General features: G+C 38.7%; 1 protein-coding gene across 2 annotated transcripts in view; it reads right to left on the bottom strand.

Moving 5' to 3' along the window:
* CCSER1 (coiled-coil serine-rich protein 1) overlaps window positions 1-17,004 on the bottom strand; it is a 644,956-nt gene that overhangs the window by 319,084 nt on the left and 308,868 nt on the right. For both annotated transcript variants that reach the window (XM_009887738.1, XM_009887739.1), the window contains exon 7: window positions 13,144-13,227. In XM_009887738.1, coding sequence (XP_009886040.1) covers window positions 13,144-13,227 — 84 coding nt within the window. The remainder of the gene's footprint in view (window positions 1-13,143; window positions 13,228-17,004) is intronic.

The following is a 17,004-nucleotide window of genomic DNA, read 5'->3' as shown; positions in this document are numbered from 1 at the left end:
TCCTCCACCACCTGAGTCAAAAAGTTGTCATCAATGCACTGGAAGAACCTCCTGGACTGTATATGCCCGACTGTGTGGCCTTCCCAGCAGATATCAGGGTAGTTGAAGTCCCCCATGAGAATCAAGGCCTGTGATTGTGAGGCGATTCTCACCTGTCTGTAGAAGGCCTCATCAACTTCCCCATCCTGATCAGGTGGCCTGTAATAGACACCCACAACAGTGTCTCTCATATTACCCTGCCCCTTGATCCTTACCCACAAGCTCTCAACTTTCTCTTCATCTGTTCCCAGGGAGAGCTCGATACATTCCAGTTGCTCTCTCACATAAAGAGCAACTCCACCGCCTCACCTCGCTGGCCTATCCTTCCTAGAGAGAACATAACCCTCCATGACAGTGTTCCAGTCATGTGAGCCATCCCACCACGTCTCAGTAATTGCAATGAGATCAAGGTCCTGTGAAAGCCAACCACATCCTGGATTGCACCAAAAGAAGCGTGGCCAGCAGGTTGAGGGAGATGATTCTGCCCCTCTACTCCACTCTCATGAGACCTCACCTGGAGTACTGCATCCAGCTCCAGAGCCCCCAACATAAGAACGACATGGACCTATTGGAGTGGGTCCAGAGGAGGGCCACAAAGATGATCAGAGGGCTGGAGCACCTCTCATATGAAGACAGGCTGAGAGAGTTGGGGTTGTTCAGCCTGGAAAAGAGAAGACTCCACGGAGACCTTATTGCAGCCTTCCGGTATCTGAAGGGCACCTACAAGAAGGCTGGAGAGGCACTTTTACCAGTAGTGATAGGACAAGGGGTAATAGCTTCAAACTGGAAGAGGGTAGATGTAGAATAAATATCAGGAAGAAATTCTTTACTGTGAGGGTGGTGAGGCACTGGAACAGGTTGCCCAGAGAAGCTGTGGAGGCCCCATCCCTGGAAGTGTTCAAGGCCAGGCTGGATGGGGCTTTGACCAACATGGTCTAGTGGAAGGTGTCCCTGCCCATGGCAGGGGGGTTGGAACTAGATGGTCTTTCCCTCCCAACCTAAACCATTCTATGATTCTATGAACAGAGTATGGAAAAGAAGCAGCCAGATCCTTCTCAGATGGGCACAGAGAAAAGCAAAGAGCAACAGCACATGTTGCAATGAGAGAAACTCCTACTGGACTCAAGAAAAAAAAAAATTCTTCCCATGACTGGTTAGACAGGTCTTCCAAGGAAGCTGCAGAGTTTCCGTCCCTGGAGAATTTCAACACATGGCTAGAAAAGGCCCTGAACAACCCGGACTGATTTTGAAGTGAAACCTGCTTTGAGCCAGGAGGTAGGGACTAGAGCACACCTGAGGTCCTTCTCATCTAAATTATCCATCATTTCAAGTTACCTAGTTTTATTCTAGTAGTCTCTACTAAGAAGCTTGCCTGATAGGCTACAGACAGTTTTTATTTGCATATGGTTTTTTGGTACATTTTTGAAACACTGTGGCCAGATTCTATTCTAACACATACAGAATATTAGTAACTATACAGTACAGCGTTCCAATAAATAGCGGAATGACAGAGAGGTAAAAAAATGAACATCAGATGATTTGGACTTTAGAATTTGCCATATAAGCCTGCTGGGAGATGTGAGAGCTAATAAATTGCCTTGTTTTTTTATTTATTATGTTCTGTAACTGGTCTTACAGGGCAATGTTTTTTTATTTTATATTATTTTTTTATCTCAGTAGGCTTTGGACAGGGATTCATGTTCAACTGAACACAGTAATTGAGTAAATAGTGCATGGGGAAAAGATGGAATAGCCCAAACTTAAAAATGTTTGGAGTTCAACAGCATTCACAGGGAGAATTGCAATTCAATTGACTGCCTGTATCAACAGCTCTCTGTAAACATGGTCACTGCTGTGCCTTTGCTGTACATACCGCTTCTCATGCTGGATTTTATGTAGTCCTTATCAGACCAATCTCCCTGTTGCATTAAACTTTCTATTAGGGACTTCATGTATATGGGAGGTTTTAATAACTCCTGAATAATGAAAATAAATTAACAACATTAATAAAAAGGTAAAACCAAAGATGAAATGGAATTAAGAAAAAACTTCATAAGCCTCCTGTTCTGCAGACGTGTTTCATTAGTAATTATTGAAGGCATAACCTTGGCTTTGCCACTCTTTTAGGGTTCTTCCTTTCTAAGCAGACAGACAACTGGATGTGCATGCAACATGCAGGTTCCCGATTCCCTACAGGTTACATACATTTTGCACTTCCCAGTAAATTGTTGCCTTACTGGTTAAAAACTAGCATTCTCTCTTTTTCCCCCCTCAATCTGCTTACATGAGTCTGCAGAAAAAACAGATTTTGGTAATAACTACATATTAAAAAAAAGCTCACTACTTGGATACTTCTTAAATTTTGCTGGCTAGCAGAATGGTCCATGAATTTTAGGTTTAAAAATCAAGAGAAACAGATATACGTTACTAACTCTGATTTGACAAATACAGATCAAATAGTACTAGAGAAGATATCTTAAACTTCTCTAGTAGAAAGAAGGGGTAGAGAGGGTAGAGAGAAAGGAGCTGATGAGCCACATCATCCCAGTGGCTCTGAACTGGAGGGAGAAAAAAAAAAGCAAACCTCTTTGTCCCTTAAGAACTGAATTCCATTTCCATAAATTAAACAAGATGCAACAAAACAAATCCCACAAGATTTCAGAAATTGTTCTAAGCTTTCTTATTCATTTCATGGCAAGTTCTATAGGCTGAGCACAGCTATGTTTGCAATGGTATTAAAGGGTGGATCTAGTGACAACTTAGAAATCCTCAGTGCTTTCTATACCACCCTTCCCTTCAGAATCTATCACCCTGCCCTTGAAAGTAATATGACAAATAGGCAGTTAAGCTGAAAAAATAAAATGAGCTCCCCTGCTGCTCTAGATCATCCTTTAATTGCACCACTTCTTATTTTTCCAGCCTATTAACCTTAACTCCTCCACAAGTACACCATCCACACTGAAGCAAGTTTACATAAAGACAGTTTGTTTTTCTTACTTCTCATCACCACACTACTAGTACAATAGCTCCACTTGTTCTTTCCAAAACCATACTAATACAGCGTCCTATTGCCCAACTAGCATTGTTCGGCAAAACCCTCATTTGTAAGCTGGAACACAAATATCACACTGTGAGAAAGTCTGGTTTTATAAGGTCCTGTGTTGATAATCGGTGAATTCTGATAAATACCACAGCCTGCAAACTCTATTACTCTTCTGGTAAATCATGAGAGTTCCCTTTGAGAAAAACAATATCATCTGTAAGTCAAATTGGGAAATGTAAGATAAATGTCTTGCATTATTACCAGAAAACTCCAAAATACGTTAAGCACATTTTAAACTTACTGAATTATTCATAAACAATAGCTCTGAAAAAAAAAGCCACCACCAACCAAACCCAAAAAAGATGTATTTTTACTCTATATTCTGAACTCAACCAAGAATAGCAAGAAACAGTTTATTCCTTTTATTTTACTAGCTATACAGAGAAATTTAATGAAAAAATATTTACAATTGAATATCCCAGACAAACCAAATAAATATATAATCTGTGAGATTAAGTTAATTTACTATTAACCAGTAGTTTATTTTCTTATCCTTGTAATTTAAATGTAATATATGGCTAAAAGTCAGTAAGATAATTTTTTTTTTTATTTGATTTTCTGTTGATGACCATATATTACCTTTTTATCTTCTTCTAAATCACAATATAAAGAATTGTAAAAAGGTCATCCAGTTAAACTATCAAAGGAGCCAAAATACGAAAGATCACTTGAGCAATATTTTATGGAAAGAATTTACCAATGAAAGTTGTAACTTGCAAGCTAGCTTTTGGCTAGGACACTAGTTTGTCTTTTGTGTATAGTCTTGTAACACACTGTTTATCCATGATACCCTACATGGCACTTTTTACTACCACTCAGCACGAAAGCATTACAGCACTTCAGTCATCTGCCTCTTCCCAAAGGGTGATGAAGCATTTATATAGACCACTGCCTATCTTGCCAAACCCTTAGTTTAAATACAGGGTAATAAGCAGGTCATTTATGAAAGCTTTGCCACAGAGTCCACCCCCTTCTTTTTATATTGGGATACTGGTGAAATCTCATTGAGAGTCAAAGGTATTACAGCTGAACACCAATCTGAATGACTGAGCTTGAAAATAATAGCAGTCTCCACCCAAAAACCAGAATTGGACATCAAGTCAAACTTCTCAAACAATGGATAAAACATGCGCAGGACATTAAAAGAAATTCACACTGTGTGTGGTTTCTACAGAAAAGAAGAGGGAACAATACTTCAAAAGACAAAGAAAGACACAGGAAATGAAAACAGCAGAAGACAGACCCAAAGTGGAGCATTAAAGAGCTGGATGGAAGAAAGAGGCTTGGCACTATGATCAAAACCTACCTCTTGCTGCCAGATTTCTACTATGCTAAAAAAAATTTTCTAAATTCTGTGAAATAAATGGCACTACTTGCAGTAGCTATCTGTCTAGCATCAGCATCCTTCTCTCACATCCTAGCAAAAATAACACAGGACATCTAAGATGTTGATTAGCTACTCGAATCCAGAAATCAATAGCACTTTATTCTCTTTAATTTACTTCTCTCAAGTATGGGAAAATTTCTCGCCTTGATGTCTCCATTCCATCCACTTCCTGGCTTCTAGACCTACTCAATCTGAAATAGCTATGGAAAAGGATATAACAGAAATACATGCCCAATTTCAGAGCTAAGACTTCGCACAGCCAAACTGGGTATACAGCAGTACCTTCTGTGAAAGCTACAGTAAAACTCTACATACATGTCCCAGCTCTAAAACAACTTAACATCACTAAAGACTGTCTCAGAGAAAACAAAGCACCTGAGGAAGTGTTTGAGCACCTTTTGAACCATGCAGTATTCATGATGCCATAGTATAAAATATATCTTCAGTAAGAAAGTACTCAGCCTTTGAAACAGAGGATAAATGAAACCTCTTAAATTTCTTGTACCTCAAATAACATTTCATCTTTACATACAAACTGAAATTAAGTAATAAGAAAAACATACAAAACTTGGAGAGAATCTATGGAGTCAGCTTCTGTAAAGCAATATTAGTGAGATCTAGCAAATACATTAATACAGCTAATTTCTTGCTAGGTTATTTATTTAGGAAAGGACAGAGATTGCAGTTCAGCTTTTCAGTGTCTGAAGAAGAGTTTCCCAGTCCTTACATCAAAGTATTTACAAATAGATGTTTACTATTTTTCTTTCTAAAATTCTCATCTATGGACAAAATGTCTCACGGGCAAAAATATTTAATGTCTTTAAATGCTGGAATATACTGTGAGTGAAGGAAAAATATTCAGCAAAGTTATAAAAAAAAGTGAGGATGAAAACCACTTGACACTGTCATGTCCTTACAGAACTTCACTAGAATGTAAACAAAAAATTATATTTTGCTATCAAAATATAGATGATTCTTTGTTTGTGATGTTTGCTATACCTGTGCAGATGCACAGACTTTTCTGTGAATCACGCCCAGGTATGGCAAAGGAAAATGGACAAGACACTAAATTCTAAGGGGGAGGAAGGGAGGGGCGGGCAAGAAAAATATTATTCTTATATTAGATCCCTAGAATTGCACAGGTATCCCTGCATCTTCAAAAATAAAAATATTTCCCCAACCAGAAATTTAATTATTGGAAGAAACAACAGTACCAGTTGATTCATTAAACATTGCTGTGCAGAGCTGGGGAAAAAGCATTTATTAAACTGAAACTCATCCACATCAGATGACTGTGGAAAAAACATGTCACACAGATGCCTTTAGCAACTTACTGAAGCTGTGAAGTCATACAAATTAAACTGTTCATCTTAAGAAGAAAAACAAGCTTTCTAGCATATATGTATCTGTTTTCTAAGCAACGTTACTTTTCTTTTTGCTCTTATAAACACACGTAACAGAATAGAATGTCACTAGATGATACTGACAGCAGTCACTTTCATGCAAGCCAAACTCTTAAGTACTTCTTTGAGATTTTATCCAATATCAGGAATATAGGGGCATGTCAAGCAACAGACAATTTCCATATTTTTAGCCAACTTCCCTTCTATAACCTTCTTTATCATAAAAAGGTTAGCAATTCTTGAGTGGAAAGTAACTACCAAGAAGCATACCAAGAGAGACAGTGTGTGTGTGTGTGAATACGTGCATGTTTCTGTGTATCTATATATACATATTTCTGTATATACATACATTTATATGTGTGTGCATGCACCTGTGTATGTCTATATGAAAAACACAAACTGAATTAAAAAAAACAAACAGGATTTCGAGCATCAAAACTATACAAAAATCACACTGGCTCCTTGCTGTCTTCTTCATATCCTTTATTTCTAGCGCTTATAACACAACATGGATTTTTCTTTACCTCAATTACCCATCAAGCCTTGGTGCAAATCCTGTTTTTCACCATGAAAATTCCCTTTGCAAGTCTTCGGTGAGGACTGCCCCAGTCAGCCCCTCAGGCGAGCCATAGCAGTTTAGCTCCACAGAGCTCCAAGGACATGGATTAAAGCTCTAGTTTGACCTTGACACAGTCATGGTATAAAACAAACGCTACACTCTATGTTGCTACATAGGAAATACAATCTTCTATAATCTACCATCATTCATTTAAGGAGAAATTTGAATCTCTAAAAATACATGTCAGTCAAAAGTATGTAAGGTCTACAAAGCCAATGAGCTGCAACACAGAGAGTCTTCCTTCCCGCCACACCTCCAAGACACTGCCATTTCCATTTGTCCTAAAATTGATCTGTAGTTGGGTATCTTTATATCTTCATTACAGTTAAAATTGGTTAATTCAAATTGGTTAAAAAAATGAAGTGAAAAAAAAGAATGGTGACATTGAGACCTACTTTTTGTCTTTCACATAAACCAAAAACTAAATTTCTCTGAGATTTTGGAGTAAGGCCAGATCATATTTGCCTGCTTATATTAGAAGAACTGTCAATAAAAGGCTGCGCGTCTCATGAAGCTAGGAGTCTACAAGTGACACTGCTGCCGAAGACAAGCATATGTGGTGCACTATTATTAAAGGAGTGTAAGCCTCAGCATTGTATCTCAAGGGAGCCTTTGGACAAATCTTGTATTTCAGCTTTCCTCATTTCTGCAGTGTTATTTTTATGAAATACTCGGGAGCAGAATCTCAGTGAGACCAGGAAGACACTACACGAATGACAACAGTTTATCTATGCCAAACACTACAATATGACAATGGTTTGTGATAGGGACTTAAACTCATATGCAGAATCACCTCCACAAGTGCCAAGGAATATTAAAGATCCTGTCTGACTGGCAGCTTCTCATCAAGGGACTGGCGTAGACGAGGAATCAGAGCCTAGTCCCCATTGTGTGTCATAGGATATTGCCACTTTCACACTCCATGTCTGTCTCATAGAACTGATTCAAAGAGTAATTACAGCTCAGATAAGCCTTTTCTGGAATACGTGCAATTAATTCTCCTGCAAAAAAAGGGGAAAGCAGCCTGACACTTTAATAATGTTTAAGTACACCTAATCTATTTCTTTTCTGCTCCTAATGTTTCCTAAATATGAGGAAGAAAGAGGATTTGAAAGTACTTACAACTGCCTGTTCTTATATAAATCATCCATGGGTCTATAATATTCCCTCATAAAATAGCCAACATAAAATAATACTACAAACCAGCAGAATGTAGAGCAAGTGGGTAATCGGTGTAAAAATTAAACTAGATTTTTTTTTTTTTAATATAAGGACAATTATTCTTTTTAAATAGGAATCAACCAATTTCTGTACAATTTCAAGGGTGACTTTTTTAAAATTTTGAAAATAGGGTGAACTAATAACATTTTTTTTCCTAACAATTCAAAAAAGGGTATTCACCACAAGTTCATTAATTTATTTTTCCAAATCTCACTCTTAGCCTGTCAAAATAAGTTGTGATTCTAGGATTGTACAATTCAAGGCATCTCTATTGGCATAACTACATTTCGAGGTGATTTTTATACTTAACCTGAGTGCCTTCTGTAAACAGTTCATCAGCAGGATTTAAGTGCATCTCAGACTTTCTGTTACACTTCAAAGCTGGATAACAAGTACTTATCTTCACCATACTTCAAAAGTACAGGAATTGGTTAATTGCCCATTATTGAAATCAACCTACAGGAAAGAGCAAAGGTTGCCATCATTCTGTCCTCCAGAAAGACACTACATTTTGGGGGGGGAGGGGAACAAATACAAAAAAACCCCAAACCAACCACAAAACAACCCACCAAACACCACAAACGCATCCCTCTGCATCCCCTCCCCCAATAATTTAACATAGGTTTCAGACAAGGACGTAGAACTTGTTTACAATTTGCAAAGATAAAACAAAAAATTGAGCAGTTATATTTTCTTGAGCTGATTCTAGACTACTTATTCCTAAAGCATTAATTTCTACAGCTTGAGGTAAAGCTCACTTAGTTAGCACTGTACCCAGCTATTCCATAAATGTAAAAAGTCTAACATTTGATAAAGAGCCACCTCCACAGCAGAAAAATACCGCCAACAGCTGGGCTATAAGGGAGATTCATTTCCTGACCTAGTTTTGCCTCCAGTTCCACTCAGAATCCACCCAAACTGCCTCAGCACATTTCTCATTTCGATGGGACAACACACATGACTCAAGTTACACAGGGATATCAAGGTTGAAAGGATAATGTTGCTAACGCTCATTTTTCAGTGTTAATGTTGCTGGACCAATGACAGCAGTAGAATAAATGTTACTGTAAGCACCACTCAGTTATTTTTGCCACCATACCATGAAAATATTTTCTGCTTAAAGTCATCTTAAGTGCTCACACTGTAGCAGAAAAAGATTGATTTGTAAAAGGTACACAGAGCTGCAGTTTCAGAGTAGAGCTTGGCAGGAGACAGCTGAGGTTTCAAACATCTTTCTGTGTCCAATGACAACTGAGACTTTCTTTTTTCTTTTTTTTTTTTTAATTTTAGGTGAAAAAGAGAACAAGAGCAAGTGAATGACACCTTTTGCCATACCGTGAAGAATGGACTGACTTTGTTTCTTTGATTTTCTGGATAAGAGGATATTTCCATGAATGAGTACAGCACTGAGACAAAGCGATGCTTTGAACCCAGATTTTGAGCTCCTGCTCAGGTTCACCATTTCTCAGGAACTTTAGAGCAGTTTTGGATGCCTGGCATCTTGGAAGCCAAACTCTCCTCCAATACCTGAAACAGGCATTTTTCAGGAGACAATGAGAGAATAGAGGAATTAATTCCACTGCTGTCTACGTAGACTTTTTCCTCTAAACATGTCAGACACACTTCTGGTGACCAAGGGAGTCAATCCAAAATTATCACTAAGAAGAGAAAACCCCCAAAAATTGGCAAGGGACTATTCCAAGTTGTTCTTTGTTTGCTCAGAGGTGAGGGATCCTTGCATTTTCACTTTTGTACCTGGATCTTGTAGTTGAACATCTAAACATCTATTTTCATTCCTCAAAGATTTACCTTTTTCTCTCTTCAAGAGCTAGACAGCAATGAGGAGAGAGAACAGTTGTAGGTGCTCTGAAGCTTCATCAGCTTACAGCAAGTCAGCTCATATTCCACTGACATTTTCCACCCTCAGGTCTGTTCGAGGTCTCCTTCATAACGCACTCAAATGTGGTAGAAATAGTTAAAAATACTTAAAGAATATTTGAAAATTTTTAAAAAAAATAATAAAGAGGGGAGGGGAAGGCTACTAGAAAACTCTAAAAAATAGATACAGAAAAGAAAGGAACAAAAGGTCCTAGAGAGTCAAAATTTACCTGAAGTTCACTTTAGGTTAGTTGCAGAGCTCTGCAGAAAAACTAATTAACAAAGGCTTTTAAATCTACATGCAAGCATCCAACTTAATGGCAAACCGCAAGGGAAGTACAGATTTTCATACACTTCTCTCAAGAAGTACAAAACTGACTCCCACTCAAATTGATTTTTATGTTAAAGTGCTATCTCTGAATTAACATCATGGAGCCAAGATTTTAAGACAGGCAGGTTGTATTTACAACTGTTACATTTCCATATTCAGAATGACAACGTTCTGAACATGGGCTGCCCTAAGATACAAGAATAAAAATGATAGTTATCCATCAAGTGCTATGTCTGCAATATATCGTAGCTAAGTGAAAAGGTGTACAGTTTCATTAGCCAAAATTACTGTTCTACTTAGCTTTTGTAAACATTCACTTTCCTAATATTTACAGTCTTACAATCACATAAATAACTAGAATTTGCAGACTATTAAAGCATGTTTTGCATCAATTTTTGGCCAATTTTATATGTGAATAAAAATGTTTTATCAGCATTTTCTAACAATAAGTTCTAATTTACTTCATTTTTAACAGCTCTAAAAAGACAGCTTACTTTCCCTGAATAGTCCACTTCATGCAGCTCCTTAAAGCACAAGCAACAAGGAGCAAAGCACATGAAGCTCCCATTGGGATGGCAGAGAACCACAAAAAGGCAATTGTAACGACCACCCGGCACCTGGAGTGGCTTCCTTAGCCCACAGGATGGTGGGCAAAGCTGCAGCAAGAGCTTCCCCCAAGGGTCTGGAGCCCTGCAATAAGCCCGAGAGCAAGCCAGAGAAAGGGAACCCTGGGTGTATCTTTTGATGGACCTCAATATTTAGTAGTGCCGTGGTGACAGGGCCCAGGGCACCTCCATGAAGAGGACACTGGATATGCAGCGTAGGAGGTGGTGGCCAGAGGGACTGGAGCCCTGCTGCTCTTCAGGGGACTTCAAGTTGCATCCTCAGCCTCATACAGGCCTGTTACAGGCATCAGGGAAACAACAGGGGCTCACTGTAAGTACACTGAGGCTTTTTAGATGCGTAAGACCAAAACAGTGGTTGAAAAGAGCTCCTCCATAGCTGTCTAACTTCAGAAAAGCCCAAGCTGAGTGGGTGCTTCCCCTCTTGGATTGCTGAGATCCTTCAACAACTAGACTTTAGTTTAGTGATCCCATGGATGCTAACAAAGTGATGCAGTCACTTTCTTTCCAGAAGATTGTCAAAATGAACAGTTCTGGCACAAGTTCCAGGTGTGTTTTTAGTGAGCTCTTTTACTGGACTGTCACTTTAATTCTAGCTGTTCTAGAAATCCTGGCAGCTCTTTACAACACCACACCCTTAAACAAACAAAATCCCCAACTTTTTACAGATAAATAGTATTACAGGAGGATACACAGTAGAGATTAAAAAAATACAAAGATGGCCAAAGCTAGTACATTGACTCCGTATTTACACACCTCATGCACAGGAATCCTTTTTTCCAATCCTGTGGGCACCTGCTACGCCCCCCCCCCCCCCCCCCTTTTTTTTTTTGTAGGTTTCATAACCTTAAGTCCAGCTTCTGGCATGGTCATCTCCCAATCTATCTTTATTTAGTTCAATAGGAGAAACTAAGATATATTGAGTCCTTTAAAAACCTAATTTCAAATGACTAAATGTGGTCTCAAGACTCCCACCCATACTCTCTTTCACAAGCCTTAAGAGTATCAAACCTGAAGTCAGTTAATCATGGATTAGATCCATGATACTTACTTTCACTCATCTGGAAATCCTTATTTCATGACCCTAGGAAGATGTATTTTTCTGTCTGTTGTGAGGTATAAGAACTAAATTCCCTGTGGGACTTTTTTCTGCAACTGACATACATACAGATGAACTTTGACAACAGTTAACAGCAAATGAGGTACAGCTCACTGTATCAATACAGGATAATTTTACGCTGACAAAATTGTCGACCAGTTAAATAGCATATGTTCTGAACTAGACTAATATAAAATTAATGCTCCAGGACTGTGCAGAAGCTTGATGTTCCCTGTGTCCCATTTTGTCATTTAATTTTAGATAATAATTACATAATACATCATTTCTTAATGTAGCCAAATATGAAACAAAGAATATTGATGACCTGTATTTATTTTGCAGATGTTAATATAGCAAAGGAATCTTTCATCCTTGAGCACCGTTACATTTTTCCCATGCAACCTGAAACTTAGCTATTTGTGTAAAAGCATACTGGTGGTTTTGGTTAGTATATAAAAGATTCAGTAATGGATGAAGCTGAATTCATTCTGCCCAAGTTCTGAGCTAACCACCAGGCATGAGACAGAAAGACACAAAAAGCCCCTGAGCTAGATTAGATAATTAAGATCTAATTAGGGAAACAACCCCATCTCCCAAAGGGTGCTTCTACAAAATCACAGGTGCCTGCACACCTGCAACTTCCATGGAAGCAATGTATGTGCTGAATTTCTTCCTGAATGTGGTGACCCTACATGCTTTCTCTGCAGAGTCTTTAAGTTCTCTGTTTGTGAGAGAGGAGGTGGAAAAATCTCTCTCCTTTAATTAAGAACACTGAAGACGTACATGCTTTGATCATATTCCATCAAAAAAGAAATTTTAGAATTATGTTAGTACAGTCTTAATAGCACAATAAAATGCATTTTCATGTGTTTAGGCTTTTTAATTGCTACATCACGTATTTTACCTCAGTCACTTGAGAGTATTCTGTCTATCCTTAAAATGTTATTACTCAAGTGTTAGTAGCTCATATGCTAAGGAAAGGTTGAGCAAGCGTAAGAATATTTATTATGTTATTTAAGGACATCTATCACGGAGAAAAAAGTATTTCATTTTCTACTGAACAATCTTGTAGATGTGAAAAGCAGCTCATGGGACAAGTGTTCATGATTCATCAGGACATGCGCACAGCCCTTCAAGATTTCTGGCATATGCATACAGTGCTGTGCTACTTCTCTCCCTCTTTGATACTGCGAGACAACTGTCAACACAATCTTTTAAAAGAAACTTCCATTAGCAGTGCACCTAGATGGTAGCCACTTCAGAGGCTGACAAGTCCCTAGAAATATACAGCCAGTGTTATCAGTGTTTATCTGAATGACTAACATAGCCTTAGGCTGGGTATCCTGTAGCGTGTGAAACTGTATTTCTTTAGTTTCTGGTCTCGATGAGTGACATTATCAGGTAAATGAACTTAAAAAAAAAAAAGCTTCTCCTGCTTACCAGCTCCTCACGAAGTTGGGCTATGAGTTCATCTCTCTCCTTCAGCTGCAGCTTCAGCACAGAGCATTCATCTTTTATCCCATCCTACAAAAACATCAAAAGAGATATTATAATAACGCTTAACGCTTTTACTTTGCTCTTGACAAGAAAAGGCTGTTTCACATAGCGTGTGATAATTACATTCAAGTAATGAAACTCAATTCTCCTTTTTCATGTGTGGTATTTTCAATAACATATTCTAAGTTGCTGCATAAACAAATTAATGCATCCAAAGACATTACATAGAAATGTGAATAGCTCCCTGCACAGAAGTCCATTTCATTGTTTTCTGAATCTTTTAAGCATTTTTACTGAAGATCCTATCATGTCATTCCTTTTCAGTAAAGGAACGGCTATGAAATGTTATAATTTAACACATACAAAACAACGTTTAAGAAACATCAATTTAGAGGCATTATTGTGGAACTCTTGATCTTAGAGGAGATGAGAAAGAAAGCAGAACAGACATTCACAAGAAAAGTAAAGCACTTTTTTCCATGCATACATCTTTTGTCCCACATCAGCCAAACCAGCAGCAATTCTGGTATTAACAGGGTGAAGGACAGAAAATAGTTACCACTTAGTGATATAACCATTGACTGTAACTCAATTTTTGCATGAAGATGAACCTAATAGTTAAAGACTGTAGCCAAACCCAGGTCCATGAGGCAATCTGCAAGTAGTCGCCACACAATTTTGTGCGTTCGTGTACATCTAAACATCTTATTTAGAGATGAAATGTCAATCACATTTTTGTCTTGTTCTGATAAACATCCAAGAGGAGAAGTGAAAGAATAAACACCCAACAAAATAACGAGCCAACTGACCGGTTGCACAACTATAAAAAAAGCACTGTATCTTTACATACTTCTAGTACAGAGACTTATTTACAATGCTTGAGAAATTTACTGGTTTGGAGTATCACTGTTTTCCAAAAAAAAACCCAAGCCATACAACAAGAAAACTTTTGGGAATATAGTGATATTTGCACAACACTTTTATCCTTAGTTTAAAAACAAGAAAATTGGAGCTCTAACTAAGAGATGACAGAAGTACAGAAGTGCAGAATTTATTTAGACCAGGAAGAGCTCAAGGGTTCAAAGAGGTATAATCAGTGTGATAAACTTGAACTCTGTCAGTACTAATGTGTTTGCAATTCCAAATGAACAGACAAATATGAGACAAAAAAGTAGAGTATGAAGTCCATTTTCCTCAGTTCAATGTTCAGTTGTAATAATTACCTTTCAAAGTAACTATATTGCTCATCATCCGCTCTAACAGACTTGGAAGAAGAAATAAGATACTCACATATAAAACCCCAAATATTTGCAACTGCAATAAAAAGAGATCCTCATTTTCTGGCAGACAGATAATGAACCCGCTTAGACGCTACTTCAATACTATGTACAAATCTCAAATAATCAAATTTAGAAAAAAGGTAGAATCTGCACCATCTCCTTTAGGAAAAAACTCACGGGAATTTTTCTTTGCTATATGGTATAGCAGCACTTCACTTTTACAGTCTACTAATAGATTTCTGTTTAGGAATGTTAGCTGAAAATAAAATACTACTACATCCCAGAATACAGCCCTCAGTACACAATATGTTATTAGTACATATTTAACAATTTAGATAAAAATATCTGCTTATAAAAAATACAAAGTATCAAGGGCTTCACTAATGTTTTAATCAGCAATGTCTTTATTTTTAAAAATGGTTTTAAAAGCGATGCAGCATTAACTATTGTACCTCAATTTCTAGTTACATTATTCTGAGTTCGTCAGCACTGTTTCACTTTGGTGCTATCTCCTGATTTTCCACTTATTAACTTTAAAAAAAATAAAAAAATTAGCAGAATACACAGTGGAAGATGGAAAACAACAAGGTCCCATAACCAAAATTATTACAAAAACAGCTTTTAGAAAGCATGCAGAAGCAAATACAGCAATAAGGCATGTACCAGTGTATGGTAACTAGACCAAGAAATATTTTCACAATAAGCTTTGGCACTAGGTATTGTCTGAAAGGCAACACAGGCCTCCCTTGGACTAGTGAGAGCTTGAGAAAGGTTTTGCCTCCCAGAGCTTCCAAAGACTTAAAAATCACAGCGCATCTCTCCCAACAAAAGGTAGTGATGTACTCAGCTGGATCTTCCTCATCCGCACAGGGGACTGACCTCTCTTGCGCAGCACAGTTCTCCAGGCACCTGACTTCTATATTCCATGCAACAATTTTCTAATACGATATAGACCATAACTGTCATTACAGTTTGGAGAAGAATATCTAGGGCTAAAGAAATTTTTCCCTTGTCTTGCCGTATATCAGTGAAATGCTGATTAACACTTGGCAGTGGGACATCGTTCTTGTAAATCAATACTCCACATTATCAGCTCCTATACAGACCTTTGCAGCTTAGTAAAAGCGCATCCTGCAATTTCTGGGGGAGACACTGTGCTGGGATACGTAAGACTATGAGGGTCAGAAGTGAAGCTGCAGTGATCATGCACTGGTGGAGTCTGCAGTCCTGAGGGATATGGGTCAGTGGAAGAATCAGGATCCTGAATTTTAGGAAAGCAAACTTCCAACTCTTCAAGGAGTTAGTCAATAGGAACTCCTGCGAAACTGCCTTCAGGGACAAGGGAGAAGGACAGAGCTGGCAGATCTTTAAGAACACTTTCCATAGAGCACAAGGGCTCTTGATCCCCAGGTGTAAGAAATCAGAACAGGAAGACAAGTGACAAGCACAGCAGAGTCCAGACCTGCTGGTCAAACTAAAGGGCAAGAAGGAAATGCACAGGCAGTGGAAGCAGGGACAGGTATCCTGGGAAGAGCATACGGACGCTGCCCAGTTGTGTAGGAGTGGTGTCAGGAAGGCCAAGGCACAGCTGGAGCTGAATTTGGCAAGGGGCACAAGGAATAATAATAAGAGCTTCTACAGGTATGTCAGCCAGAAAAGGAAGGTCAAAGAAAGCATACCTCCCTGATGAGCAAGACTGGCCAACTTGTAACAACAGACAAGAAGGCTGGGGTACTCAACAATTTTTTTTGCCTCAGTCTTCACTGGCAACCTCTCTTCCCACACCTCTCGAGTATATGGATGGAAAGATGGGAACTAGGGGAGCAAAGTACCTTCACACTGTAAGACGAGATCAGGTTCATGAACACCCGAGGAACCTGAACATACATAATTCTATGGGACCTGACAAGATGCATCCCAGAGGCCTGAGGGAATTGGCTGATGTAGTTGCCAAGCCACTCTCCATGATATTTGAAAAGTCATGGCAGCCAGGTGAAGTCCCTAGTGACTGGGAACAGGGAAACATTGCACCTATTTTTACAAAGGGTAAAAAGGAGTACCCTGGGAACTACTGACCTGTCAACCTCATGTCTCTGCCTAGGAAGATCATGGAACAGATCCTCCTAGAAGCTATGCTTAGACACACAGAACACAGGGAAGTGATTTGAGACAGCCAGCATGGCTTCACCAAGGGCAAGTCCTGCCTGAACAACCTACTGGCCTTCAATGACAGAGTCGCTACATCAGTGGATAAGGGAAGAGCTAAGGATATTGTCTATCTGGATTTCTACAAGGCCTCTGACATGGTCCCCCACAACATCCTTCTCGCTAAACTGGAGACATGGATTTGTTGCGTGGACTCTTCAGTGGATGAGGAATAGGTTGGATGGTTGCATCCAGAGACTCAATGTTCAGATGGAGATCAGTGACAAGTGATCAAGGTGTGCATTGTGACCAAACTGTTTATCTTCATCAATGACAAAGACGGTGGCATTGAGTGCACCCTCAGCAACTTTGCCGATGA

Source organism: Charadrius vociferus, unplaced genomic scaffold (genome assembly GCF_000708025.1).
Source record: "Charadrius vociferus isolate BGI_N301 unplaced genomic scaffold, ASM70802v2 scaffold296, whole genome shotgun sequence".
Lineage (NCBI taxonomy): Eukaryota > Metazoa > Chordata > Aves > Charadriiformes > Charadriidae > Charadrius > Charadrius vociferus.
The sequence above is the reverse complement of the archived record's forward strand: the minus strand, read 5'-3'. Positions and strand labels throughout refer to the sequence as shown.